The sequence below is a fragment of the Erithacus rubecula genome, assembly GCF_903797595.1.
Source record: "Erithacus rubecula genome assembly, chromosome: 3".
NCBI lineage: Eukaryota > Metazoa > Chordata > Aves > Passeriformes > Muscicapidae > Erithacus > Erithacus rubecula.
In genome coordinates this window covers 30,708,340-30,723,992 of record NC_136689.1, presented here as the reverse complement: position 1 = coordinate 30,723,992, position 15,653 = coordinate 30,708,340, and the positions used below count along the sequence as shown (strand labels likewise).

The 15,653-nt window shown below is 39.5% G+C and overlaps 1 protein-coding gene across 1 annotated transcript in view; it reads right to left on the bottom strand.

The window, feature by feature from the left end:
• Positions 1-15,315, bottom strand: part of CRPPA (CDP-L-ribitol pyrophosphorylase A) — a 106,410-nt gene extending 91,095 nt beyond the window's left edge. Inside the window, exons 1-2 of the mRNA XM_079302125.1 lie at positions 15,036-15,315; positions 7,963-8,242 (exon numbers count right to left, since the gene is read on the bottom strand). Of these exons, the coding sequence (XP_079158251.1) occupies positions 7,963-8,242; positions 15,036-15,196 (441 nt within the window). The 5' untranslated portion in view covers positions 15,197-15,315. The remainder of the gene's footprint in view (positions 1-7,962; positions 8,243-15,035) is intronic.
• Positions 15,316-15,653: the final 338 nt, after the last annotated feature.

Sequence of the window (15,653 nt, the reverse complement as noted above, 5' to 3'; positions counted from 1 at the left end):
AACGAAGTTGTAAGAATGTCATTATGTTTATCATGTAGTTTATCTTGTATCATGAATTATCACAAATTTTTAAAACAATGAAGCATAAAATTACAAAAGTTCACAGTATTAGACCAATATATAAATTTTTTATTTGTCATACAAATTTCTTCTAGTGCATTCTTTATCTGTGCATTCCTTGTGAGAATTCAAGCATGGTCAAGTAAGATAGTGTTTTCCAAAGATACAACAGTACAGTACACTACACAAAATATATTTTGTCATATTATTAGACAAAAAAGGTCTTACTACCTTAGTCAACATATTTAACTTATTTTTTTGTCACAGTGCAATAACTGGAAATTTTTAATGACATGCTCTCATTTAACTAGATTTTTTTTCTTCTAGATAGATTTTTAAATAAATATTTTAAAGTTTGGTATAGTCTGTATAATGCTACTAAAGATGTTTATTAAGTATATGATACACACCACACATGGCATCCCTCATCTCAAGAGCAGCATGTGCTGGTGAAAAGTTTCAAGACTTTCTTATGACCATTTATTCTTTTCAGTTGTACATTATACACAAGTACAATGGATTCTGTAAGATGTATAATTCAGTTAAAGCAGTTCAAATATTTCAAAGAAAATCACAGGGCCAGTAACCCACCATCAGTTTTCAATATTTTTGAAGCATTTTAAATCATACTTACAACCTAACATTTTGGCATTCATTCAACATAACTGACAAAAACATGAGCTACCAGCACTTTCTTGTTCTAACTCATGCTACACTGCAAATCTAGATGGCAAAATTTAAGACAAACATCTGCTCTAAAAATTAATGAAACACGAAACCAATAAATTTTGCCACTAAAATCAACAACACTGTTTATTTTACTTTGACTGCACAGTAATATCTTGCATTAACAAGTAATGAAGCACAACTTACAGTCAGCAAGACATCTTTCATACCCCAAATACTGATTTACCTAGGAAAAAGCTATTGGTGAGCGTGCACTCTGCCACAAAGGATTTTACATATTACAGTAAATCAATATAAGGATGAGTTAGCATTTGTATACAGTTGAAGAGAAATCATTATGCAACTGTCACAGGAGTTAAAATTGGTTTTAGGAGTTCATACTTTAAGAAGAGTATTTTACCTCCAGACAGCGTGCATCATTACAAAATCAACATCATGATGTGAAGGCTACTGATCCACTGCATATCATTTAACACGATTTGCATCATTTTATGAAGAAGAAAAAAAAGTCTCAATGTGTTGTAGGAACACTCTTGCACAATTTAATCAACCAAATGCAAAACTGCAATGTTTAATTTATGACTCTTATCCCACGCATACAGTCCTGAGCAACCAAACCCATGGGTTCTAGAGTTTGTGGTCACACAGTGCCCTAAGCAACTCTGCACTTGCTTATCAAATGCCTTTGCCTCTTGAACTTGCTCAGTTGCTTCTCTCAGAACTGCTTGTGCCTCTCCTTGCAGGAAACCTTGGACTCAAGTTTCTTTCCCCTACAGTCCATTAAAATCAAAATTTCAAGTCACCTCTTTATACAGGCTTCATCTAACAGTTTCTGTTATCAAGGGCCTTGTAAAATGGATCACTACACTTTACCATGTCAGTTTGGCTCAAATAATGACTTTAATACATGTATGTGTGGACTTGATACCTCATGAATTCTCTCCTACATGATCCAAGGCTCCTCAAGGCATTTTTATTTCTTTCTGTACTATAGCCCACTTACTTCTTGGAAACAGGAGGATTAGCACAGAACCAGTCCAGCAAACTATTACAGCCTATGAAACAGGCCAAGTCAGATTTCAGAAGCTTCACCTAGCCTGCAGAGCTGGTGTTGTCCTTGCCACAACCACCCAGATTACAAACTCAGCCAAAATACAGCTGGGAACATTTCTGCTTGAAAACTCAGATAATCTTTCTTATCAATGCAATTGGTGAAAAGGAATAAAATTTACATGCCTAATCCTTAGTCAGAGAGGCATGGCTAAGAACCTCTTCCAGATCTTGCTATGCAAGAGTTGCTAGAATGATCCAAGGTCTTTATTCAGCTTCTCACATATGCTGGACAATATAAGATCTCTCTTATTTTAAGGAATTATTCTCTAAACCTTGTATCTGCTACAGGAAGGAGAAATCTGAGTGCTAAATGGACTTTTCTTTGTTAAGGCTGCTTCATTTCCCAAACGTAATATTGTTTTCTCAGATAAAGCATATAGATTTTAACTAGCCTCAAATAAACAGCAGTACCTATATGTCTTTTCTCTAAATTTAAAGGGGATACATTTTATAGACATTACATTAAAATGACCCAACAACCACTTAAGTACAGGAAACTATGCTCAGAATCTAGTTTCAGAATAAACTAACCCTATTAAAACAATAAAATAAAAAGTGTGTACTTTCAGAAACTAAAATGTGATAAATTAAGCCATCTTTTAAAAATACTAGATGTGGTAGAACTAGGCCAGTTCTGTTAGTAAAATACACAAATGCTACCAAGAAAAAAAGGGAGATTATAAGTTAAGTTTCTGTCTATGGTTTATGCATTTGAGTTGGGTGAGCTGTATCCTTCGTAATAAATGTGGTGAATCATCTAAAGCACTTTCATTGAGACTGGGAAATGACAGAGCTGTTTTTCCCCTTACCAATGCTCTCCCACCATCAAACATTACATCTTGTTAGGACTAAGACTACAAGTATTTGCTAACAATGCATTAGTTCTCCATTCAACATGGAAAACAATTAAGAACTTGGCTGAAAAGGTTTTAATTTCTATGGGACCAAAAATGCCATAAGCTATGGAAACATCACAAACTATGGAAACTATCACTGTTTCAATAGTTATCCATTAAAAAGGAAAAATGCATTGTGTAACTGGTTTTTGTACATCAGTAAAACCACACTTCATTTCTTCACACATTCAGCGCTGCTAAGGAGCTCCTGATCTTTACAATAATGTAGAATCATAATATAGTTTGGGTTGCAAGGGACCTTTAAGGGTCATGTAGTCCAACCCTGGTGCAATGGCCACAGACATCTTAAAATCTGAATGAGACCAGGTTGCTCAGCCTTGTTTAACTAGACCTTGACTGTTTCAAGGGACAGGGCATCCATCATCTCTTTGGGAAAACTCTTCCTGTGTTACACCTATCCCACTGTAAAAAAAGTATTTGTCTCTATCTAGTCTGACTCTACTCTTTTTTAGTTTAAAATCATTACCACTTGTGCTATTTCAACAGACCCTGCTAAAAAGTTTGTCCCCATCTTTCACATAAGCCCCCTTCAAGTACTGAGAGGCCACAATAAGATCTCTCCAGAGCTCTCTTGTCCAGGCTAATCAACCACAACACTCTCAGCTTTTCATCATAGGTGGTGTTCAATCCATCTGATCATTTCTGTGGCCCTCTGCTGGACCTGCTCCAATAGGTCTACATCTTTCTTATGCTGAGGGCATCAGTGCCAGACACAGTACTCCAGGTGGTTTCTCACAAAAGTGGAGTAGAGGGACATAAACACCTTCCTTGACCTGCTGGCCACACCTCTCCTGGCCAAGAACACAGCTGGTTTTCTTGCTGTAAGTGCATACTGTCAGCTTACGATCAGCTTTTCATCCACAAGTACCCCAAGTCCCCAAGTGTCCTTTCAAACCTTTCAACCCCCAGCCTTTTTTGATACAGGAGCTTGCACTTGGCTATGTTGAGCCATGGTGTTCACACAGGACCACTGCTCGAGCTTGTCCAGGTCCCTGTTCATGGAATCCATCAGTCAGGCATATCAACCACAACATTCTTCTTCATGTCATCTATATATTTTCTCAGGGTGCACCTCATTCCAATGTGTCTGCACCAATGATGAAGATATTAAAGAGTGCTGGTCCCACTATGAGTGCCTGAGGGACATCACTTGTCACCAGTCTCCAACTGGACATTGAGGTGTTAACAATTATGCTCTTGATGCAGCTGTCCAAACAATTCCTTCTCCACTCAATAGTCCACCCATCAAACCCTTCTTTCTCCAATTTAGAGAGAAGGAGATTGTGGACCACTGTGTCAAAGACCTTAGGGAAGACCAGAGAGGCAATATCCATAGCTCTCCCTTATGCCACTGATGAAGTCACTCCATCATCAAGGCCACTAGGTTCATTAAGCAAGACTTGTCCTCGCTAAAGCCAGAGTGGCTCTCTCTAATGTCCTCCCTGTGCCTTAGCAGGCTAAAAGGATGTAGGTCTTAAAATGTTATTTTATTCTCAAATTGATAAGTAAGAACCCTACAATTCATTAATAATTACTTTTACATTTACATTAGTCACTCTCCTAAAGTACAAAACTCATTCCATCCATGTCAAGATGGTAAGAGTAAAAAAAATGTCATCAGTTCTTGATTCTGATTTTGCACAGGGGCATGACGGGACACTGAGCCTGTCAAGCATGCAATTAAAGCAGGTCACTTCTAAGAACATAGGCAGAGAGTAACTTCAGATGACCCAGTGTATAAATATGAATCAAAAATGATCTTGTCACTGATGCAGCCTTTGCAGTTGGCTAAAAAGCAGCCTCAGAATACAACAGAGGAGAAAGACCACATGTAAGATATTCTATTTATGGCAAAGTCATAGGAGATAAGAAAATAAAAGGAGAATTGCTCCAAGACAAAAAAAGTGCAAAGAAAGCTCAGAAGGGGCAGAACCACTCCAGCATTCTGTCCCCATTCAAGTACACTACGCCAGATCATCTTATTTATCCATCCAAGCCATCCTCTGTCAGTGAAGAAAAAGAGGTGGTTTTTGGTTTGCCACCCACCAGGTTTTGCTCATGTAACTCAGCAACCATAGATAGCAAAAATTGTGGGTGAAAGAACAGGATGCATAGGGGTCCGTGTTTCCTGTTCCAGTCTTCTGCTACAGCAAGAGTGATAATGGCAGCATGAGAGGAACAGACTGAGCACAACACTTAGTGTTTTCTGTCTGGGAGTATTATTTTGACCAACTGCCTCTGTGAGTAGGAGTCCTTGAGACTGAGTAGCACTGTACAGCTGTACTGGCATGCAAGCTTTGTTCAGGTCCTTGCTAAAGCTCAGAATAAAGTAATGATGTTAGACAGCTTCCAGAAACCAGCTTTTAAGAATGCCACTTTGACTTAGCTCTTTCAACATAACATACTGTACTTTCAAATCCAGTTTATGTTAACTAGAGGAAAAAAAAAGCCTTTGGATGTGCCTTCTTTTTGTAAACTTTCATTAGCAGAACTGACGAGTTCCCCCCACCTTCCTGATTTCTTTTTTATGTAAGCATTTTTCATTTTAGTTATGTCGTTTAAAATGCAATGTTGGCAATGAGATACTGCTAGAGGCTTTGGACTGATGCCTTCTGAAGCTTCCATTTTTCCCAACTTTTACTGGCTGTAAAGAATTTGTTTCTAGAAACATATAATTTTAATTGCAAAATTACCCCAAAAACATAAATGGAATTTAATTGGTTACAAAGTAATATTTTGACATAATCAAGGAGTTGTTTGGGGGTGTTTAAAGCATAATTTATTAGTTCTGGTTAAGGTACACATTTTTATTCCCACAGGCAAATAACAAACTGATTAGTAAGCATAATGAAACAGCTTATTTGTCTGACAATTGGCAGCTAGAAGTGAAATAACTTACTTGATCAATTGCCATTTTAAAGAACATTAAAGCTTCTCATAATTATGTCATCTATATGGTATGCAGACATATAACAATACAGCATTAGCCTTATTAACACAAGTCATTTAATACGATGTTTTCTGCCAGGTTTTGTACCTTTCTACATAATGCAAGAGGAAGTAATTGCTTTTTGTACTGAAAGATTGAATAACTGACATCCTTTTAGATACGTGAAGAATTTGACCATAGGAAGAACTAAACATGATAGCTGCTCTCGATCAATTTTTTTCTTATATTCAAAACCATGCATACCAGTTTTGAGAAAAACATAGCTTTCCATTGAGTTCTTCAGAATTCTGTAGTTCTCAGGTGAAAACAGACACCTGTCCCTGGGAAGGTGGTTTTCCAATTTGTTACATAAAATGAAATTCTCACGTTCCTCATATCAATCACTTTGTCAGGTAACATCAATAGCACCCAGCTCTTAGAGACTCCGAGCACACATCTCTCTGATGGCCCAGCCTTGCTGAAGTCAGTGGATCTCAGCCAACACAGAAAGCCACCACAGAGCAAATGATCACCACACATATTTCAGACAAATGTTATGCAATGGAATAGATTATTATATATGTACACAATCACCTTTTTGAGATCAATTGATACTTCAGTGATCCAGGTTAGGATATATTTGCTGGTCAGAAGTTCAGATGAACTAGAATACACTGACTTGAGAAGGTCTGTGGAGATTGCCTTGGTTCCCTCTACTTTTCTACTTTAAATACCTTACATCCAATTAAAAAGAAACCAGGAGAATATTATAATAAAATCACAAAACTTTCAAGAAAAAAAGTGAACAAGTTAAATTAAAATGAGATATGATACTTAACATGCAAAGGCAACACAAACATATTCAGAAAAGTTATTCTCATTTCAACCCAAAACCAGTACCATTAACTCCACTTTTCTATCATTCTCAAAGAACCACATTTAAAACTGATTTACAAAGCAGATTTATTTTAAAGTCTTTGGGAGCGAGTCAATTTTGAAATGCTATTTTGTGCTATATGAGAAAGGTCAAAAATCTTATTAAAATTCTAACAGAATTTAAGTTTTAATAACTGGAAACCTATGTTCTAGATCACTGAAAATTATAGTGCAGAATTTCTACTGTCATTTATTATTAAGCCTATCTACAAAACTACAGGCCTACTAAAAAGAGACTCTATATATTTAGATTTGCAACAATGTTCTGAGAGACTTGACATAATTTGATTTTCATAATGAATATTTTAACAAGCTATATATTCTTCTATACCGTGAAGGTGTAGGAGCACTAAGGAAACACCACAGTTCATCCTTCAGACTCACTATTCCACTGTTAAAGTTGTGAACCACCTGTCAGTTATCTTTTACCACATTTTCTGGAAAAGACAAGCAGTGGTACATTTTCCTAGTTTTCTAGGACCCAAACAATCTGCTATTACTAATGACTTCTGCCCCAAACCATGTCCTTGAAACAGGGAAGTGTTACAGTTCTCATTAATGGAAAATTCAAGAACAAATTAAAGATAGAAAATTTTGCAAACAAGCCCGTGGCTAACTTGTGATTTCTTACATCTCTGATTTAGGCAGTTCATCTAACAGTTCTTCTCCAACTCTACCAACTCTTCCCTTTGGTATATCACTTACTTTGTCAGAAATCTTTTTGGTTTCTGTGAGTAACCCCAGCCCTCAGATGGAGTATTAAGAAATTATCCAACCTACAGCTGGAGGCTTCCCATTTACCATGTTTTCCCGCAGTCTGAAATGCTTACATGTTCTAGAACAATTTAGCATTAATACAGAGACAACTCTTTTGCTGCTTATTCAGGACTTGCACACAAGTTTGAGATGAAAGCATGAAGTTTGCAAGTCAACCAATGCAGGACATATTTGGGCTATTATTAGTAATCACTAACAGAATTGCTCTAGCATTTGGTGATAATTCTGCATGGAAAAAAAAAGGTAAACTATCATTATATAACCTATCCTTCAACTAACAAATTGCTGACTGATTCAATCTCCTACTGACAGTCTCCATGGCAACAATTATTCCCTGTAGCAAATAATAACTGCAGCATTTAAAAATGTCAACCTCCCCCACCTGACCTTTCTGCATAATAGGGAATCTGGATCTGTTCTACTAAAAAAAACAACTCATAACACATTAATAAAATTGCTAGAAAATTCCTGATTTATCGATTGTGATTTTCAGCTGTACAGTACAAAGCACATTACAGAGTTGCATTGCTGTATAATACATACCCCGTGTTCTTTAGCAGCCATAACCACTTTTGAAATAATATCTTCTTCAACAAAAGGCCTCACAGCATCATGGATAATCACTACTTCTGGCTTCTGGAGCAAATGGCTGGAAAATCCATTCTCTGCAAATACTTTCAGTCCATTGAATATTGACCGGTGACGGGTTATTCCACCTTCTACTACTGTAACTCTTTTGTGGCCGTATTTTTCAATGATAGTCTTCATTGCTTCAATATATTCAGGAGAAACCACCACAATAATGTCAGATATCCAACTTACCCTAGAAAAAATCGGTACAAAACCAGAAAAAGTAGACATGAATGACTAAATAAAAGTGGAGATATATGAAACAAAGAAATTTGTAACAACAAAAATTCAAGATTTTTGTTATACTTTTTTTAAATAAAGCACCTCTCAATGCACTCAAGTCCATGCTTTTGTACTCCACAGCTTAAGGGAGAGCTTTATCAGATTTATACCAATAACACTGGAGTTCTGGGAAGGGACTTGCTTCCAACAACCACTTTGCAGAGATGCACATTCTGATAACTCTTCAAAAGCCTTGAAAACACTTCTTACTCCAGCATCATCCTACAGAACTTCTAAATTAATCAGGGAGTATTTGCAGTTTCTAATACACTGGTAAATTCTGTGGCTTGGAATACTCCATGTTCCAGTGAAGCCCACGGTGTACAAAGAAATAAGGCAATCAAGAAAAAGCCTGAAACAAAGATCACTATCAAGACAGGCATGAGCAGTAATTGACAGAATGGTAATGAATGAAAACTAACACATATATTGACAGGAAACATTACACTGGTAGTTTGAAAATATATATATATATATTTATAAACACAAAGGTTTCTGCTATAAGAAGCTAGAAAAATGTAAAAGCATAGCTCTACTAGTTAGGAATACCATATCAAAAATACATTATTGTGGATCTCCAAGATTTTACTGTTGGTATCAGTCTAGGGATGTGAGGGGGTAAATGAATAACCCACAGACCACAAGATTAAAACCAATCATAACTGAAGCTAGGTTGAAATCATACTTCTGTCAAAGTACATAGTAATACAAATTCTAGTCATATGTGGCATACTGTACTTCAAAACCACAGAAATACCATAATGCAAATCCATTGTAGTGTCTTATTTTTTTAAATGCGTATGTAGAGAAAATTTTTAACAATTAATTGTGTTGTATTCCCTGTTTGTGTCTTCACAGATGGCAGAAGAGCATTTTAGCATGTCAGACAAGAAACTCATCAGATGACCAATGATTTAAAAAAAAAAAAAAAAATTTACTATGTTAAAATTACCCATGTGTGGCTTACAAATCCAACTAGGGAGAAAGAGAGACAAGTACAATACAATGTCTCAAATAAATCTAGTAAAGCTACTGAAACAAATATTGCAGACACGAGAAGAATGAAGATACTAAGAACTAAATATTTCCAGTTAGGAAAATAAGAGTACGAAATTCACATTTCAGAAACACACAGGCTCAAAATACTGATAATTGCAATGACACATGAGAAGGCATTGCCTGGGAACTACTCTTACTTCATAAGTAAAATTAATCTGTGTTACAAACCAGTTACCTAGAACTGTGAAAAAACAAAGTATTTTCCACCTTATGTAAGGGGGCATGGGGGTTATAATTAATAATACTGGAAAACTATGTCAATCAATTGCAAAATAACTATTTAAAATAAAATGAAGTGCTATTAACATTCCTCAAAAGAAAAATACTTGTCCTTATGTTCATTTAACTATTAGCAAAGGCAGAAAATACAGCCAAACCAGCATATTCTCAGCATTTTTTAAGTATTGAAGTTGCTCAGATGTAAAACCTGAAATCATGTGGTTTCAAGTTTCATTTCAACTTGTCACTCACCACAGGTCCATCAAAAGGTTTAAAAACCTCTCATATGATTTCTGACATATTCTTAATTTAACAACAAAATGTAGCACTTCTGTATGGCTTCAACTTGGAACTAGGGCAAACTAACTGGATTCATCCCAATTCTTCTTTTAAATACTAAGAGTCAGTCATTTAACAGAGCAAAATTCAGGAAGAGCTATTTCACACTAAATGAGAACAAGAGCTCTGCATTTTGATTTGCAGAAAAACTGTAACCTTACACAGTACCCAGAAACTGGACAGTCTGCACAGTCACTGACACTGTAAGAAGAGCACTGACATTGCCCTTTCTGGAGTCAAATGAAACAGATTATGAAGCAACTGGGTAGTACACAGCATCTCCTGAGACACAAGGAAGAGAGAACACAAGTACTGGCCAGCCTGTGATAAATCTCTGCGCGGGGGGGTGGAATGGCTCAAGGCCTCCAGTGGTACAATGTACCAAAAAGTGACGGGATGCAGTCACAGCTCCACCCTGTGTCTGCATAAACACATTTGTAAACTTGAGTATGTCCTTAAACTCATTCTGGACCCATGCTCTATAATTAGAGCTGGGATTTAGGGATGTAACATATTCATGTAAGAGCATAAAGATATCCTCTAGATTGATTACAGCTCAGGTTTTGTCCCACTAAAACTCATGAAAAGTACTCATCCACTAAAGTGTGCTACAAATTCTAATGAATGAGAGCTGTGCACCACACAGGTTGCTAGCTTTTCTGAAGATCTGCTTATGGAAATGTTGCAAAATGTTTTAAAGAAGTAGAAAGATTTCAGTATACACTCAATCTGGCAGTAAACATTTTTTCCCCCCTCCCTCAATTTGTCACATCCTTTCCTTCAGAAAGGTTTCATACAAAAATAATAACCTACTCAAGACCTGCTCATATCCAGTTTTAAAACACCATTTCAATTTTATAACTATAAATAATAATATTGAAATAGTAATAGTGGATCAAGCTTCAGAAAGAATCAGCACAATGCATGAAAAAGATCACAATGCTGCCTCAAGGACACACAACTCTAGTGCTTCCATACAACACAGGCAGTGGTTCCAAAGTGGAAATCAAGTCTGACCAAATGAAACAAAATGACAAATCCAGTTACAATCACTTTACAACTGCCTGGGAGGACCCCAATACTAGCAGAAAGCAAACAATGAGGCAGAAAAGGATTTTATGTTTGTTTCCTGCAGCTATCCTTCTCGTCATCACTACATATAGACTTACTGCCTAGTAAAAAACAGTATTGTTCCAGTAAATTTCAAACAGAAGTACAAACACTTATACTAGCTGAGCTAGAACTGAAAGCAGGCGAGGTCGTTAACTCAGCAACAGATTAAGCTATTCCTTCAAAACACAGGCTGCAGAGGAAATGAAACAAGCCCACTTTGAAACTGTATCATCTACATGGCATGCTGAGGTACAAATGTGACCCAGATTTAACCCTCTACCAGTTCACTCGCATAGAAACCAGTGCTGAAATCTGATATAAGGCTTAAATACTCACACTCAGTTTCTTGCAGCTCTCACTCTGCCACTAAAAAACTATTCAAGATAACTTACTGAGACCTACAAAACAAGGCCAGAATCAAGCAGTCGCTACAGAGATGACTTTAGCAATGTTAGGATCTTTCACTGTCACAGAAACATTCAGAGGTGCAAGATAAATCATTATATCACTTATATTAACCTTACTAAAAACCAAATGAGAAAAAGAAGCATCAAAAGCAAAATCCGTCTGCAGAATGCAAGTGTAGCTTCCCTTTATTCCATAAAATCTTTGTAATGAATTTATTGATATATGAAAAAATATATTCATACAAATGTATCTCTTATAGTACAAAAGTGGAAGCAGGAAGCTTTTATGGTATATTAAGAAAGTCTGGAGGCTCTCATATACAGAAATCATTCAATATTTTTCAGAAATAAAATGCTCCTTATGAGACATGATAAAAAAAGATACCTCCATAAAATTTGCTGCAACTACTTTTTGCTCATAAGCTATTAAAAAAAAAATAAAATAAAAAAAAAAATAATAAAAAAAAAAACCCAGCAAATAACTATGCAAGACACTTCCAAAGAGATGCCCCTTTGGAGCTTTCCCAGGGGATTTTAAGAGACCTCCTGTTTTAAGGTACTACAATAAAGAAAACAAAGCTGTCTGAAACTTCTATGGAAAATTTTAATTCTATCAATGAAGATATTAACTCTGCTTTCCTCTTTTATAACTACTCATTGTACTTGCAACAACTGGTGAAATATGAGCACAGCAAGAATAGCAGCAGCATATTTGTTCCACAGTGATTTTAAAAACAATCTTTACCTTAGTTTGCTTTCCTCTCTATGCATACAGAGCTAAGATTCCTCCCTGTCTCAGAAAAAGAATTGAAAATGTTCTATTCTAACAAACATACACCAAAAAAATTAAATTAAGGAAAAACTCTGCTAGTTGTAACAGAAGCAAAAACAAGAAATGCCATTCTAAATCAGTTGAACTTGTTGCAAAACCCTTGCATAGTTCAACAAAAGCAGGAACAAATCCAATGGGAAAAAGAGACATAAATTTTCTAACATTTTAATTTTAGCCCGAAGGTAGGGCCTGACCTTCCTATCAGTGCCACTGCACTGGCAATTAAAACCAACGATTTCTCCTAGTTTTATTCAACTCCTCGTCCTCAGGGTATCACTGTGATTATTATTGGCAGGCCAGTGTTCTACATGCTGTTATCCTATACAACAGGATGCACTGCTTATTCATTCATGTCTGCTCTTGTCTCATCTGCCCATTTTTCCACATTCATATTTAAATCTCACTACTTCCAACTGAACAGCATAAAAATCTTTTTTCTACTGATCTTTAAAAAGCATGTGCAAAGCAGCTGCACATCCTTGGACTGTTCATATATTTCTGTCTGTACACTCTACCTCTTTCCCAGATTTAAAAAACTCCAGAATAGCCACACCAGTGCAGATGTCCAGTTCCACACACTATTTAGTTAGTCCAGTTATTACACACTAATGAGTCAATGACCCGTTCAATTACATCAGGTAAACAACAGACGTGAGAAGATAGTATCAAGCTAAACACAAAATCTGCCTTTTCAGGGTAGATTAGGTGATAAAATGCAGTTCCTCAATATTACATGCTTGTGCTTACATACACACAAAGTAAGAACAAGGTACATCCTTTGCAGTTTCAGAGCCAGGAGTAAAAGCATTGAGATGAAAATGAAAGCCATCCCAAGCTTTGGAGTACATCTGTTCCCAGATCCTCATATACACCTACACCAATCAACACTCCAATTCAGCAGAGGTGGCAGGCAGCTCTGCCTGACAGGGCACTGGCAGGAGCCTCTGAGCTCCTAAGCAAAAGCACCAAGTTATTACTCTCACAATCAACTTGGTTGAACTACAGAACCCAAAATCAACTTTCTAATTTTTTGCAGCTTTAGGACAAATATAATACTGTCACTCAAAGTACAGCTATTTTCTCAGAGCTTACTGTCAGCTTAGATGCATAACATTTCCTTCCCAAACCTCACTCTGTTCTCTTTTCCAGGTCTCCAATACACTGAGTGAGGATATAATTCTTCTCTGCAGCTTCCCATGACATTTTGGCAGAAATTACAGCTCTGGCAAGCTTTGGATTGGACGCTTTGCTTACTGATGTGCTTAGCTTTGCTGCTGTTAAAAATTAAATAAAGAAAATAAACAGTATTTCTTTCATAAAGTAACAAGTGACCTGAGGGAAGCCTCTCTGGGGGGGAATGGAAAAAGAGTCACAATTATGAAGTTGTACAAGTTTCTATGCGTTAAGAAATTAACAAGATGCTGGCAATTTTGTTTCTTTTACCAAATCTCCACTCCTCCCCATTTATTCTCTCTAAAAATCTAAAGGTTTGTTTTCCTACAAGTTCCTGCAACACATCTAGAATTCTCCTTGACACTCTGCTCCTATCTGTGGCGTTCCAAGTGACACTAGATACAAGACTTACATTATGTGAATATTTGACAATAAAATATTAACTGTCAGTCACATGCTTAGAACTCAATAATCTTATGGAAAGGAAAAGCCTGGCTGCTTAGAAATCCTGTTACTTTAATCCTTTGCTCCAACACAGAGTCATAGAACGTTAAGGGTTGGAAGGAACCCTAAAGATCATTTAGCCCCAGCTCCCCTGCCACAGGCAGGGACACTACCCACTAGACCAGACTGCTCAAGGCCTTACCCAACCTGGCCTTGAATGCTAGCTGGGCTGGGGAATTCACAAGCTCCCTGAGAAACATGTTCCTCACCACCTGAGCAGTAAAGAATTAATTCCTAATACCCAACCGAAATTTCCCATCTTTCAATTTGTACCCATTACTGCTTGCGGTATCACTACAACATAAACATGTAGAAGTTACACGTGCACCTTCACACTATGTAAGCCATCATCTTCTAGTCCAGCCACTGTAACTTAAACGATTTTGCTTCAGACTTCCTGCTGATGCAAGATGTTTTAGCATGGGCAATAGTGGAGCATTATGCAGTGCTGTACATCAGTGAGTTCGTTCATCCCATCATGAGGAGTGGATCATTTCTTTAAGCCTTTGGACATTATAAAGACCATCTCCTATGGCAGGATAGATCTCTTTTCAGGGCTGATGGATAGCCCCTGCGACTGTTTCCAACAGCTGCGGTGTGCTCATAGCTCACCAAACCAGACAGTGCAACTACACAAACGCTGGAGCTTCGAGGCTGAGTGGCTCGAACAGATAGATGATCTCCATGAGCCAAAGAATGCGGCACAGCCTCGGAGCACGGACAGGGCTGGGGAAGGAGGGCGGAGAGGCACCCGGGATGGCAGCGCTACAGCCAGGCTGGGGTGGGGAAGGGCCCAGATCCCACCCGGGACTTCTTCCCAGGTGAGGGGGCCCAGGCACAGCTCGTTCGCTTCCCGGTCTGACCGGGCGAGGAGGGACGGAGAGACACCGCAGGGGGAACCAGACCCGCCCTGGTGCCCAGGGCAAGAGGCGAGGGCAGCAGGACCGTCTGCGATTCTCCGGGGCTCGGAGAGGGCAGCAGCACCGTCTGCGGCTCTGCGGGGCCCGGCGAGGGCCGGCAGGAGCCCGCGGGGTGCGGCCGGGCGCCGGGCTCGTTACCTCTCCATGGCCCGCACAGCGTAACTGACGAGTGGCCTCCCCTGCACGGCGCAGAACTGCTTGGGGGTGGCACCGCCCAGGCGCTCCCCGCTGCCGCCCGCCGGCAGCACGGCCGACACCAACACTCCGCCGGGCGCGGCGCCGCGGCTGCCGGGCTCCATCTGCGCCGGGCCCGGCGGCGGCTCCGCTCCGCACCCCCCGCGGCAGCAACAGCGCAACCGCCCGCCCGCCTGTTTTATTCGCCCACGACGTCCGCGATCCAAAGAATCCAGCGCCCGCCCGCTCGCCTGCCCCCGGCGCGCACCGGGCCCTACCGCTCGCCCCCCCCCGCGCTACGCCGGCCCCCACAGAAGCTTCTCCGGGCCCCGGCAGCCCCGCGGGAGCGCCCGGGCCGCGGCGGGAATCGCCCGGGGAGGTGCAGCAGGGCGGGAGCGGGCCCGCAGCGGCACTGGCCGGGCACGGCCGCCATGGGCCCTTTAAATGGCGGGGCGCGGGCGGGCGGGCCGCGCTGAGGGGCGGGGGCCGTGTGTCCCGGGCTGTCTCGCCGGGAGCGGGCCGGGGATCCTGCCTCAGTGACGGGGAGAACACGGCGAGTGGCGCCGGGAGAACGACGGGCCG